Genomic DNA, 12,784 nt, shown 5'->3' on the forward strand with positions numbered 1-12,784 from the left:
GTGCAAATAAGACCAAATTTTTCTTTGATACAGAGCTAAGAGATGGTTACAACTACGCTGCCCAGCCTAAAATAGCTTTCATATTGAGAGATATTTGCATTCATCAGGGAGCCGCTTTCAAAATGCGGGTATTGAAATCGCGTTTGAATGCGCGCGCGCGTTTACTTTCACTTTAAGCGATCGCGCGTAACTCTTTAAATATGGAGAGCCGGCAACCGTTATCCAACTTAATTAAATGTTTTTTTATTTAAACACAAAGCAAAAGGACAGTGGAGGCGTAATGTAAACGCAGCGGTGGCATATTCTTTCCTAATCATCCTAACACTCTGTCATGGCAACATCACGAGACTACTTTTCGCCTCGACGAGAAATCTCGTCACACTTTAGTCTCGCGAGATCTCGTGACACGAGATCTCGTCACACCCCTAATAAATAGGTAAAGTGTGTAAAGGCCTGTTTTTATGCTTAAATATAATACTCCCATAGCCTTATTTAGTGAAATCTGGCTAAAGACTGGCTAAATGTGTTTTTATAGTTTGAGTAAAAGAAAGAAAGAAGGGAAAGAAAATATAATACATGATTTATTTTTAGATCTATTTTTTTGAGATGTATTTATTTAGTTTGTTCTGGTGTATTAATTTTATTAGTTCATATCTTAAAAAGCATTACATTTTATGTTAAATTGTGCAACAACCCTGGAACAGAAGGTTTGGGAAGCAACTTTGGTCCAGTTGTGAAGCACAAGATGAAGAAAAACAGTGATGTGTTGCAACAGTCAAAGACATTTGCCAATGGTTTACAATAAATCTCAGCTTTTTGCCATAGTCCCAGTTTTATTTTTACAGTATTAGGTTTTTTTATTATTATTATTTATTCATTACAAATATGACAACTATATCAGCTACTGTGACTTCACAATGAACTAGAGCTGGAAATGACTGATGTAACAGCATTGAGAATCAAAATGATCATCTGTGTCTGCATTACAATAATGTCTTTAACCTGTTATAGTGTTATATCCACAGTACTTATATTCCCAGCATGCACTGTGGCATTGATCAGTTAAGCGGTTGCATTGATTTTCTATTCACTGTATCTTTGTATTTAAAATTCTCTTTCTCACCATTGCCAAGTTTTCATGAAAAATGTTAGTACTCTTGCACATCTGGCAGAAGGTTTGTCAGTGAGAACAAATACTCAAATCACCAAAATACTATTGCATCCCACGCCTTTACAAATCAGTATTACTTCTGTCACTAGCACATTAAGAACTCTATGAATGTTTATCTTAACACAAGCTTTAAGGTCACACATCTACATGGAGAACATTGATCACTCCTGCTGTTGTGTCAGCTGACATCCTTCCTTCCGCTAGCCAATCATGGCAGGTAAAGCCTCTTGATTTGAATCAGGGTCAGACTGAGGTAATTGTGTGAAAGAGAGTGGAAAGAGCCAGAGTGAAGAGGAGAGAGACAGATGTTGTTAAAAGCTTTGATTCACCATGTTTGCTGTGTAAATCAGTTTAAATGGAAGAGTAGACATGTAGGAGAACCACAACATTTTCACATGGATCGCACAGAGCGTCTGTCCATCATGTCTGCGTGTTGCCCAGAGGAGTGCTGGTCGAGTCCGTCCCAAGCTCCCCGCAGTGGCCAGGAGACAGACGCAGGGTGTTGAACAGGGATGTCCTGAAGGACTTGCAGAGGAAGAAGTAGATGAGAGGATCCAGCACTGAATTAAGGGAGGACAGCCACAGCGTGCTCTCCTTCAGCTGGAAGAAGAACAGCTTCTGCTGGCAGTTGAACATGCGTCCTCGTGTCTGGCTGATAGTGTACGGCACTCGGGCGAAGTGGAAGGGAACGAAGCAAACAAAGAAGACGGCCAGCACCAGGAACACGTTCACTTGAATGCTGCTCTTGTTTAGCTGTCTGTGCGGGACATTCGCTCCCTGCCTTGCCTCGTGTTGAGCGCGAGTGCGGGCGTAAGACTTGTACAGCTCTTTTGAGATGAGCGTGTAACATATTATCACGGTTACGAGGTTTCCCCAAAAGATCACCTGGCACACGTGGTTGACCAGCTCGTGCCACTTCAGTCCCAGATCCGTCTTGAGGTCACTGCATTTGAAGCGGTCCGAAGTGTTGCGACGGCTGGTCAGGATCACGTTGGGCAGCGCGAGAGCAAACAGTGACGTCCATATGAAGGCCGAGAGGAGCTTTCTGTGGAACAGCCGTCTAGCGTTGGTGCCCACAAAGGGCCACATGGTCTTCCTGCAGCGGTCGATGCTGATCAGGCCGAAGAACAGGATGCTGATATACATGGTGAGGTAGAACAGCACAGAGGACACGCGGCAGACAAACACTCGCACGCCGACGGTTGCTAAGTTGGCGTCGCTGAGGATCTTGAAGGGGAAGGTGAGGGTCATGATGATATCAGCCACGACAATGTTCTTCAGATAGATGATGAAGTGAGATTTACTGGGGATTCGGAGGAACACCCATGCTGCCAGGCCATTCAGTGACATGCCCAGGATGAAGAGGATGGTGTAGAGGAGAGGAAACACGGTCGTCTTCAGAGCGCTGTCGCGGGAACAGTCCTCCGACGACTGATTCCTGTCGGTCTGGTTGGAGTAAGTGTCCGTGACATCTGTTGTGAGCTCCATGGAGGAGTAATTCCTGTCACACAAACACACACTGCCTATATTTAGAAGAGCATAACGACCATAATGAATGTGACTAAAGAACATGTTTAGCATATATTTTTTTAATAGTATAATACAAAGGACTTACTGTATCATAGAATTTTTATATTAAGTGTCTTTAGCTACTATGTACTACATTTAACCCGTGTGCGGTGTTGAAAACCCAGTAACACTTTAGAATAATGGTCCGTCAATAATAAGTGACTATGCAGGAAGTAATGCAGGACTAATCTGTAGTACTGCTTTAACACATAAGGTACTACTATTAACTAATATAGAATCAAGCTTAACTAATCAGTAAGTAATATCAAATTTAGGACTAAGATAGCTCCTTATTAGCTAATCAGTAATTATAGAACGAGATTGGCATCATTATGACAAATTATTAAGAATTACTAATTAATAAAGCTTTAAAGTGTCTGAGATATATGTAATTATATTTTTTTACCCTCAATGTGGTCATGAAATGCATCATTAATTACTCAAGTGTTGCCTAGTCACTATGCAGGAACTACCAGCAATCTGGACCATTATTTTCTTTTTCAAAAACATCTTTTTCACTTTTAAAGTAATGGTCCAGATCAATAGTAGTTCTTGAAGGAACTAGTAGTTCCTTTTTTTACTCAGAACGTGGTCATAAAATGCATCACTTATTACTCAAGTACCTAGTCATTCTTCAAGAAGTACTAGTGATCTGGACCGTTATTTTAAAATGAAAAAGATGTTTTTCACTTTAAAATAATGGTGCAGATCACTAGTAGTTCCTGCATAGTGACTAGGTAACACTTGACACTTGTTTTATGACTATATTCAGAGTAAAAATGATGACTGATTATGTCTCAGACACATGATAATGTTCTTTACATTTCGTCAGTCAGTTAATAGTTATTAATAATGCTAATCTCATTAAGTAATGATTGATTAGCTAATAAGGAACTATCTTAGTCCTAAATTTGACATTACTTACTGATTAGTTAAGCTTGTTTCTATATTAGTTAATAGTAGTAGCTGAAGTGTTAATGTAGTACTACTCATTAGTCCTGCATAGTTACTTATTAATAACGGAGCATTATTCTCAAGTGTTACCGAAAACCCTATAACACCTTGTTCCCGGTCAAAAATTGCTTGTAATTCGCTCGTTATGCTATATTATCACCAAATATAGGATTCAATCTTTTTGTCAACTTGTTTTCTTTCAACGTTTTGTATTTATTTTTGAAACTGACTAATAGGTTGTTTGCAATCACGTGGTTCTGGTGACGCGCGAAATACCGGTGGAGGGCAAGCAGTGAAAATTAGAATGGAAGAGATGGAGAAAAGTCCTTTCTTTGCTGGTTTAGAAAGGTATAAACAGAAAATCACAACATATGTTGGACGCGATCCTTATGTTATGAAGAGGAGTGACTTTTCCGTTGAATTAAAAGACTTTCCTGCCATCGAGGAGGCAGATATAGAGGATGTGAAGCTGCCGTGTTCAGTTCTAGTCTGGGTTTGTTTATATCGCGCTGCCTTTCTAGTGAAGTTAGAGCAGTATTTTGATTTTCTGTCGTGATTGTGAAAAATGCCGCCATTGTAGGTCATTTATGCTGAATCGAGAATTGTAATAGGAACTCACGATATCGTTCGTGGAAAAAAATGGACGGTAATACAATTTTCGCCTTGGTTGAGAAGGTGAGGGAAGACGACTAGCAAATGTAATAATGTCACTAAATAAACCCACTGCCTTTCACTCAAAATAATCACATACTTAGCTGAGTTTTGTATTTGTTTTTTGTGTAATAATTAACATTATGTTTTAGAGTATGATCACTCGGCAATTGTGAATGATTATAACTTGCACGCAGCTACTCAAAACTGTGCACGAGCTTCTATGGGTTTGATTTTGGTTGTCATTTGTTGAAATAAGTACAAAAATACAGCGTGTCTGTGTCCTGAACGTGACCCTCCGAAGTGAATATTTACAAAAACAACATAAAAACTAGTTACATTTACATTAAATGGATCGACTTCTGTCAGTTTGTTATGCTTCTGTCAACACATTTATTTTATTTGGACATTTTCAACCATATGATGCTGAAGCAGCAGCACGTGACACTGGTAACCAGATCAACATTGTGAACAGAAAACTACAAAACTGAAGTGAAAATACCAAATTATAATTAAATAGGATAAAATATCTTCTCATCCCTGCAAACGATAGCATGAAGAATGTGAATATTTAACCAAGTCAAAAAGGTAAGCAGGTATTCATATTCATTTAACTTTCAGCAGACGCAAAACGCTATAAAAGGCGACAACTTTTAAAGTTAAAAAACAAAATAAGTTATAAAAAGCGGTATAAGTTATGTAAACGATATAAACACCTTCTGGGATCTCGATTTTGTCGATTTGAGCAACCATAAACGACGCAAAACATGCTAATTTTGAGATTTTGTTAGGATTCCTATATAGAAAATACACTCCCTGCCCTCCAGACTCATTCGCGCTGCTGCTGTGACGTCATGTGCAAACAACCTATTGTAGATTATCTTTCATTAATCTACATTTAAATTAAATTAATTACAGCTGTAATTATAAGCAGGTATTTTTTAAATATAAGAAAATACCTGCTTATAATTACAGCTGTAATTAATTCCCTTACACCTTAACACTGACACTAACCCTAAACCTAATCCTGTAGTAAATACATGTCATTAGTAGGCTACTTAAATGTATAATTACAGTGTAACAGAGACACCTTAAAATACTTTTAAGTGCTGAGTAATATTAAGCAATTAAGTAATATTGGTTTGGTTTAGGGATAGTGTTATGTAATTATGCAAAAATTATGATTATTACTATAGCAACTACATGTAACATTTGTAACAAAGACACTGTAGAACAGTGTTACCCAAAACAGTTTTGTAATACAACATTTACACAATGAATACATTTTACTTTTTTTTTTTTTTTTTTTTTTTTTTAATATATATAGTACGTAAAGACACCTTATATAAAGTGTGACTGAACTTTTTTTTTGTTTTATTTTTTATTTTTTGCCAGGACACACAAATTATTTTAAATATAGCCTTCAATATTAATGTTTAATGTAAACAGTAAATATAAAGAAATACATTTCCTTTTTAAAAATAGCATTTAGATCAGTGTAGAGAAAGAGAGGTTAATACATGCATTATGTGAAGATAGCAGTACTCATTAACACACTGTAAAACATTTTGTGATGTTCCACAGAAATTATTATTATTATTTGATTGTTTTGTAAATCACTTAAGTGTCAGTGTATTATGTCAAATGTAACACGTACCTCAGCATGACTCCAAGATAAAAAGTGATGAGTTTTCCTTGAGGCAGGTCTCACTTCATGGTTTCAGCAAACAATCTTTATTTTGGACCTTTCTGAAAGGAAATGAATCTTACTCTCTCCCTTCTGCTTTCTGCTTCCTGCCATGCCATGCAGACACAAGGGGAAGTTTAAAACGGTCTAAAATCTGCTATAATGTCAACTCTGTGTTAGTTCAACACTGTTTTTGCTGACCAAGCCAAAAAGATCATGAGTCTGTGACCCTTAAACCACTGAACATACAAGGGTGAAACACGTTTGACCTTCAATTTAATGTATTTAAAGAGTGCCAATGTTCATTTTCAAAAATGTAGTGCTTTTCTCAATCCGTGTTATTTCAAAGCAAATTGTCTTCAAACACCCAGTGAGGAACCAGACTCCGCTGGCGAAACTCATTATCCTCTGGCATTATAATGAATGTACATATGCTAAATATTATCCAGTTACACAGAATGTGTTGTACAAGTCATGCTGAATAGATTAAATGATCAGTTCTCACTGCACATATTGGGTGCTTTCTTAAACGTTTGGCTTAAAGGTGGCATATCCCGGCTGCCATGTCATCAAGTTCAGCCGAATCTCATCTGAATGAATGATCCTTGGAAGGCAGTCTTCGTTCTGTAGCCTTCATTATCCTCCAATCACTCATGCTCCTTTACACTAGTTCACAAAAAAGGTAATCTTCAGGTAATCAGCTCATGCACAGAGACTCCAAGACATGAAATGGGTGTCAGACTGTAAGAAGTGGTGTAGGTTACACAACTGCACCAAAAGGCGGCAGTATTGGAGTGGATATACGATGTAGTTTAAGTGCACCTGACGGTGTTAATGTTAAATGTTATAAAAATAAAAAAATAAAAATGAGCCAAATCATTAAACTGTTGTCAAGGCAGTAAATGGTCCAATTTTGCTTGGAAACCAGTTTCCCAGTCGCTCTTAGACTTCCTAAAACAGTATTACCATCCCACACATGTGCAGCTTCTATTGTCACAAATCTGTATTATTAAAACTATAATAAAATAATATCCCTCACAAATTTGATTTATTAAACTTTCTAAAAATCTTTGTCATTTTGTTCATAAAAAGTAACGGATACATGCCAAAATCGAAGAGAAGATACAATACAATAGACAGACATCCATCTACTACACCACCATTTTGACATGTTGATTAATAGAGGAACATGTTAGGCAAGAAATACTCACACTGGCGTGCATATGCAATAACATTTGCATCTCCAACATGCGTTCTAGATATCCTTCAGTGTAAATCTGTGGGATTTTGACACCCATTTTATCTTCCAACAGGGCAAAATTGTGTTATCACTACTACTACACTTCTGACTAGACCTCAGCTCCAGCCTCGGACTTCTTGTTAATATCATTGTCTAAAAACACCAGTAAGCTACACAGAAATTATGAAAAAAGGTTGAAACTCTCCTCTTCAACATCTGCATTTCTATAATCTGCCAGATTAATTATCTGAAACTTTGTCCAGAAAGCAAAGGAAACATTTCTCTCTTTCCACAGCCCTGGAGGGAGACCTTTCCTCTTTCTTTAAATGGACGATGCTGAGATATGAAAGTATTGAATTAGTAACCCGTCCATGCACGAAAAAATGTAGATAGCGTAGAATCAACAAAAACACAAAGCCTCTTAATGGTTAATGCATCCTCGGTGTTTCATAATATGGCTGTGAAGAGCACATTTTCTCTGGCAGACACTCAGACTAGTAAAGGCTAGCTGAATGAGTAGGCAGGTCTGTGTTTGTTCAGTGCAGGGTTACTGCTTCTGCAAAAATGTTGGCAGCTCGCTCTATGAACAGATTTATTTTTCCATAGACCCCTTTCTTTGCTCAACACAGACTGAAGTGTTGTGCTACCATTATTATTGAAGAAGAATCTCAGTCCAACTAAAAACAGAAGGTAGGGTTCAGAATAAATGCTTCCAACTTTACATACATGTAACCCACAGAACTTTATTTTGGCTGAAATCCATACATATGGCTGCTCAGACTACTTGGAAACTTAAAGACTGATGTACTCAGGTACAGTTGTGCTGACCATAGACAGCACATGAAGCTCTGAGCATGGACATTGACTTCTGTCAGTCACAATGTACACCTCACTTCTGTGGCAATTATATTTTGTTACATATTAGTTGGCTAATTTAACAGTATAAATTTATTAGGAGCACATGCACATTTTCCCCAGCTCCTGGAGGTACACCAACAGCACACAATCTTGAACTCTTCCTACACTGCGTTCCAAATTATTATGCAAGTGACATATCAGTAAGATTTCAGTAGAATAAACATTCAGATTTTAGTTTTTCTAAGAAAATGTTTGTGTGTTTATTTATCCATGTCTTTTTAGATAACTGGTATCAATCTCAGACAAAATCATTTGCCAGGTCTATGGAAACCCTACTTAGAGGTTGTTCCACATTATTAAGCAAGTCACAGTTCTCATGCAATATGGAGAGGAAGAAAGATCTTTCTGAAGATGAAAAGCATGAAATGGTGCAATGTTGTGCAAAAGGCATGAAAACAACTAATATTGTGTGAAAACTGAATGGAGATTATTGAACTATCATAAGATTTGTGAGCGATTTAGAGCACAGCAGAACTCGGTCAGACAAAGGCTTATTAATGAAAGTTCCTGTCAAAAAAATTAATTGTATTAAAGGGGCAGCTATACAAAAAAAGCCAGTGTTGAGCAGCAAACAGGTATTTGAAGCTGCTGGTGTCTCTGGAGTCTCAAGAAGCTCTCCATGCTGGCTGGCAGTTGTGCGTAAAGATGCATTTTAGACACCACTAACCAAACCTCACAAAGGGAAACATTAACATTGGGTGTAGAAATACATGAAGACTCATTTTTAAATAGTTTTATTCACTGAATAATGCCGTACTACAATGGATGGTCTAAATGGATGGATTTCTGGATGGTTGGTGAATGGCCACCACGTTCCAACAAGAACAAGGAGCTGGCAGGTGATGATTTGGGCTGGAATATTGGGAAGTGAGATGGAAGGTATTAAAATGACTTTTGCAAGATATGTGGAGTTCATAATTGGTCATTTTCAGTTATGGTATAAAAAGGAGAATAGTGCCTTCTGAAATACAATGCACTATGCACTATCCCATGCTGCAAAAAAAAAACTGCAAAAAAAAAAAACACCACAGTAATAAATCTGTTTGAAAATGTATTTCTACACCCACTGTAAATGTTTCTCTTTGTGAGGTTTGGTTAGTGGTGGCTGAAATGCATCTTTACGCACAACTACCAGCCTGCATGGAGAGCTTCTTGAGACTCCAGAGACACCAGCAGCTTCAAATACCTGTTTGCTGCTCAACACTGGCTTTTTAATAGCTGCCCTTTTAATACAATTAATTTTTTTGACAGGAACTTTCATTAATAAGCCTTTATCTGATGAGTTCTGCTGTGCTCTAAATCGCTCACAAATCTTATGATAATTCGATAATCTCCATTCAGTTTTAACACAATATTAGTTGTTTTCATGCCTTTTGCACAACACTGCACCATTTCATGCTTTTCGTCTTCAGAAAGATCTTTCTTCCTCCCCATATTGCATGAGAACTGTGACTTGCTTAATAATGTGGAACAACCTCTAAGTAGGGTTTCCATAGACCTGGCAAATTATTTTGTCTGAGATTGATACCAGTTATCTAAAAAGACATGGATAAATAAACGAACAAACAAACATTTTCTTAGAAAAACTAAAATCTGAATGTTTATTCTACTGAAATCTTACTGATATGTCACTTGCATAATAATTTGAAACGCAGTGTAAACAAACACACCTGATTCAACTCATCAGCTTGAGACTCCAAAGCTATGTTCAGACTGCAGGAAAATTGGATTTTTTCTTAAATCAGATCTTTTCAGGTAGACTGTCCACATTATTAATTGCAAGTGATCAGATAAGATTTGTGTGTCCAGACATAACCAGCCTATCTGCATGAGTTGCTTTGGTAAAGACGTAGAAGCACCCTCAAATGTGACAAAGCTTTCAAAACGGATGCAGGATACATAGAGATGCAAATCTCACTCTACAAATAAGCGCCCTGTCAGAACTCCTCTGTCACACAGGAAAATGCTGAAATCATTGGACATACCATTTGAACACCGTATGAATACTTCAGCATTTCCGTCACCAGTTTTGACATTATCGTCGTAAGAGTGACGTTAAGAGTGACGCGAAATTTTGAAATCTGATTTGAGCAGCCAGAGCGTCTAGACTGAGGCACATCTGTAAAAAATCTGATTGGAATCGCATTTCAAACCACCTCCATATGTGGTTTGAATCAAATTTGAAAAAAAAAAAAAAAACCTCACCATTACATGTTTTTGTTTTTGCTTTCCAGATGTTCAAAAGCCCATTTGGAAATCTGATTTTTGCTGGCAGTCTGAACATGGCCAAGAGTTGAAATCGACGGGTTAGATTAGTGCAAAGGTCTCCAAACTCAGTCCTGAAGGGCCGCTGTCCTGTAAAGTTTAACTCCAATCCCAATTAAACACACCTGAACCAAGAAATTCAAGAAACTTTCAAGCAGGTGTGATGGACCTAAACTCTGCAGCACAGTGGCCCTCCAGGACTGAGTTTGGAGACCTCTGGATTAGTGCTTTTCAAACCTGTCCACCACTGTACATTTTGGATGTTTCTCTCTTTTGGCTACTTTTTTCCACCAGTAATGATTTTCTCACAAATGGTCTGAGTAATGTCCTCTTCCAAAACAGTAAGTGGTGCTACAGCTCAAACGATCCGAGACTACTCTTATGTACACTTCAGGCAGATCCATCTCACAAAATGCAACTTGACATACTGTAAGGCTGAGCAATATTTGGTCAATGATTTATGTGTCAGCATTCCCAAAACATTTCCCTCACGGTCCACCACTGGCCATGTGTGAACTCTTTGTATACGCCTTCTCTCAATAGCAATGTGAAACACTTGCATATAAGATTAAATGTGTTAGACTACAATAAAAACAGTAATAATAATAATAATATGATTCTACAGAATATTTACTGACACACACGCCACCACCACAAAACACATTCTGTTGACTTTCCTTCTTTGAGAAGCTTCAAAGGTCAAATATCCAGTAATGAGCACGTCTATAAGTAGTAAGTGGGGAGGTTAACATCTGCCTGATAGATGGAGCAAAAACATGACCTCCAACCACTGCAAACACACTGAGGCCTGTTCAACCACACAAGACAAACCTTACTGGAGATGAGGAGTTACAAATAAACAGAGACGCTTTGTTACTCTAATGAACCCCATACTACAACATTTTCAAGCTCTAATAGTACTACATTTCCAGTAGCATTATCAGAGCTAGTAACATAGAGAATATAATAAAATGTCCGATTACATAGAATAGCACTGCACCGCTCTCAGTAACATCTTTTATTTGAGGTATTATTATCACGGTCAAGACCTATAGCCTAAATATTAAATATGCATTTGTTTGTGTGGCCTGATGCCACCTGCTGGTGACAGTCCTATTAAAATATCTATAATTTTCATTAACACAGAAACCTGCATTTAGACCCATTCACAGGCCAATTATAGAAAGCATCCAGTGTTGTTTTGTCAGAATTTCCAGTTTCCAGACAGTTTGAAAGTTAAGACTCCAGTTCCCTTGGCAGGCAATAAATCTACACTTCACCACTTTTAGTCCAACCATAAACCCTGACCTCTAAAGGTGATAAGGTCACGCCGTCAATAAAGTCTGTCAAGGACACATGTTCTTTGATTGTATACTTACTTGAGAGTTTTTTTGGAAGTTCAAGATTCAGGTTTTGATGGGAATAAAAATTTTATAAGGGATGATGTTTAAAATTTATAGCACCTCACCCAAGCCATAACCTAATCTGGCAGGTTTATTCCCTGATATGACGTCACATTTACTACATGCTGAATCAGCATAATTAGCTCATTTTCCTCTATTTTATTAAATGTTACTAAGGTGAATGACTATATTAGACTGCTGGAGTAGTTTTTACTCTACAAAAAATGGTTTTCAGTATGGTAACACTTAGGGTTGGGACAATAAATCGATTCATCCGGATTTGTCGATTGATTCTGAGATTTTCCAAATACACTGTGATTCTCTCTTGAATCAATTCTAAACTTAACAGCAGATGGCGCTCTAGGCTAGTTTTTAACCGCATGATCAAATGCTCATGAAGAAGAGCACTCGTGCATTCAGCTGAGAATGTACTCCCCGGAGGACTAATAAGAACTGTTAGGGCCTATATACAGGTTCATACTTAATGTGAATAATGCATAATTAATTGTAGTGAAGATCATGGTAACCCACTAGTAATGAATGAAGTGTTACTACATCCTTCTAAAGGAATTACTATTATTTGGAACAGTATTCTATAGTAAAAAGCATTACAAATCCCCCAAAAAGCTTACAATGGCTTCAGTCATTACTAGAGAGTTATCATGCTTTTCACTTTAGAATACTGATCCAGATAATTAGTCATTCCTTTAGAATGATGTAGCAACACTTGAGTCATTACTGATCTTCACTACACTTGAAAACAATTCATTCAGAACTGATGCCTTCTCACACACTGACATTCTGTTAGTCAAAGTAAGTGACCTGACTCGTGTAAGATTTACTTAATTACATGAACAAAATTAAACTTTAAGGTTATTCCCTTGTGTGTCCTTATTATGTCCACTCAAAAAGGCATATAAGATCCT

At 37.5% G+C, this 12,784-nt stretch overlaps 1 protein-coding gene across 1 annotated transcript; it reads right to left on the reverse strand.

Moving 5' to 3' along the window:
- Positions 1 to 580: 580 nt before the first annotated feature.
- On the reverse strand, positions 581 to 8,336 carry p2ry12 (purinergic receptor P2Y12). The gene is made up of 2 exons (XM_048161191.1): positions 6,003 to 8,336; positions 581 to 2,672 (listed from the first exon to the last, which is right to left on the reverse strand). The coding sequence occupies exons 1-2, from the start codon at positions 6,008 to 6,010 to the stop codon at positions 1,592 to 1,594; spliced, it is 1,089 nt and encodes a 362-aa protein (XP_048017148.1). The 5' UTR covers positions 6,011 to 8,336; the 3' UTR covers positions 581 to 1,591.
- Between the last annotated feature and the right edge of the window lie 4,448 nt (positions 8,337 to 12,784).

Source organism: Megalobrama amblycephala, linkage group LG16, assembly GCF_018812025.1.
Source record: "Megalobrama amblycephala isolate DHTTF-2021 linkage group LG16, ASM1881202v1, whole genome shotgun sequence".
Classification (NCBI taxonomy): Eukaryota; Metazoa; Chordata; class Actinopteri; order Cypriniformes; family Xenocyprididae; genus Megalobrama; species Megalobrama amblycephala.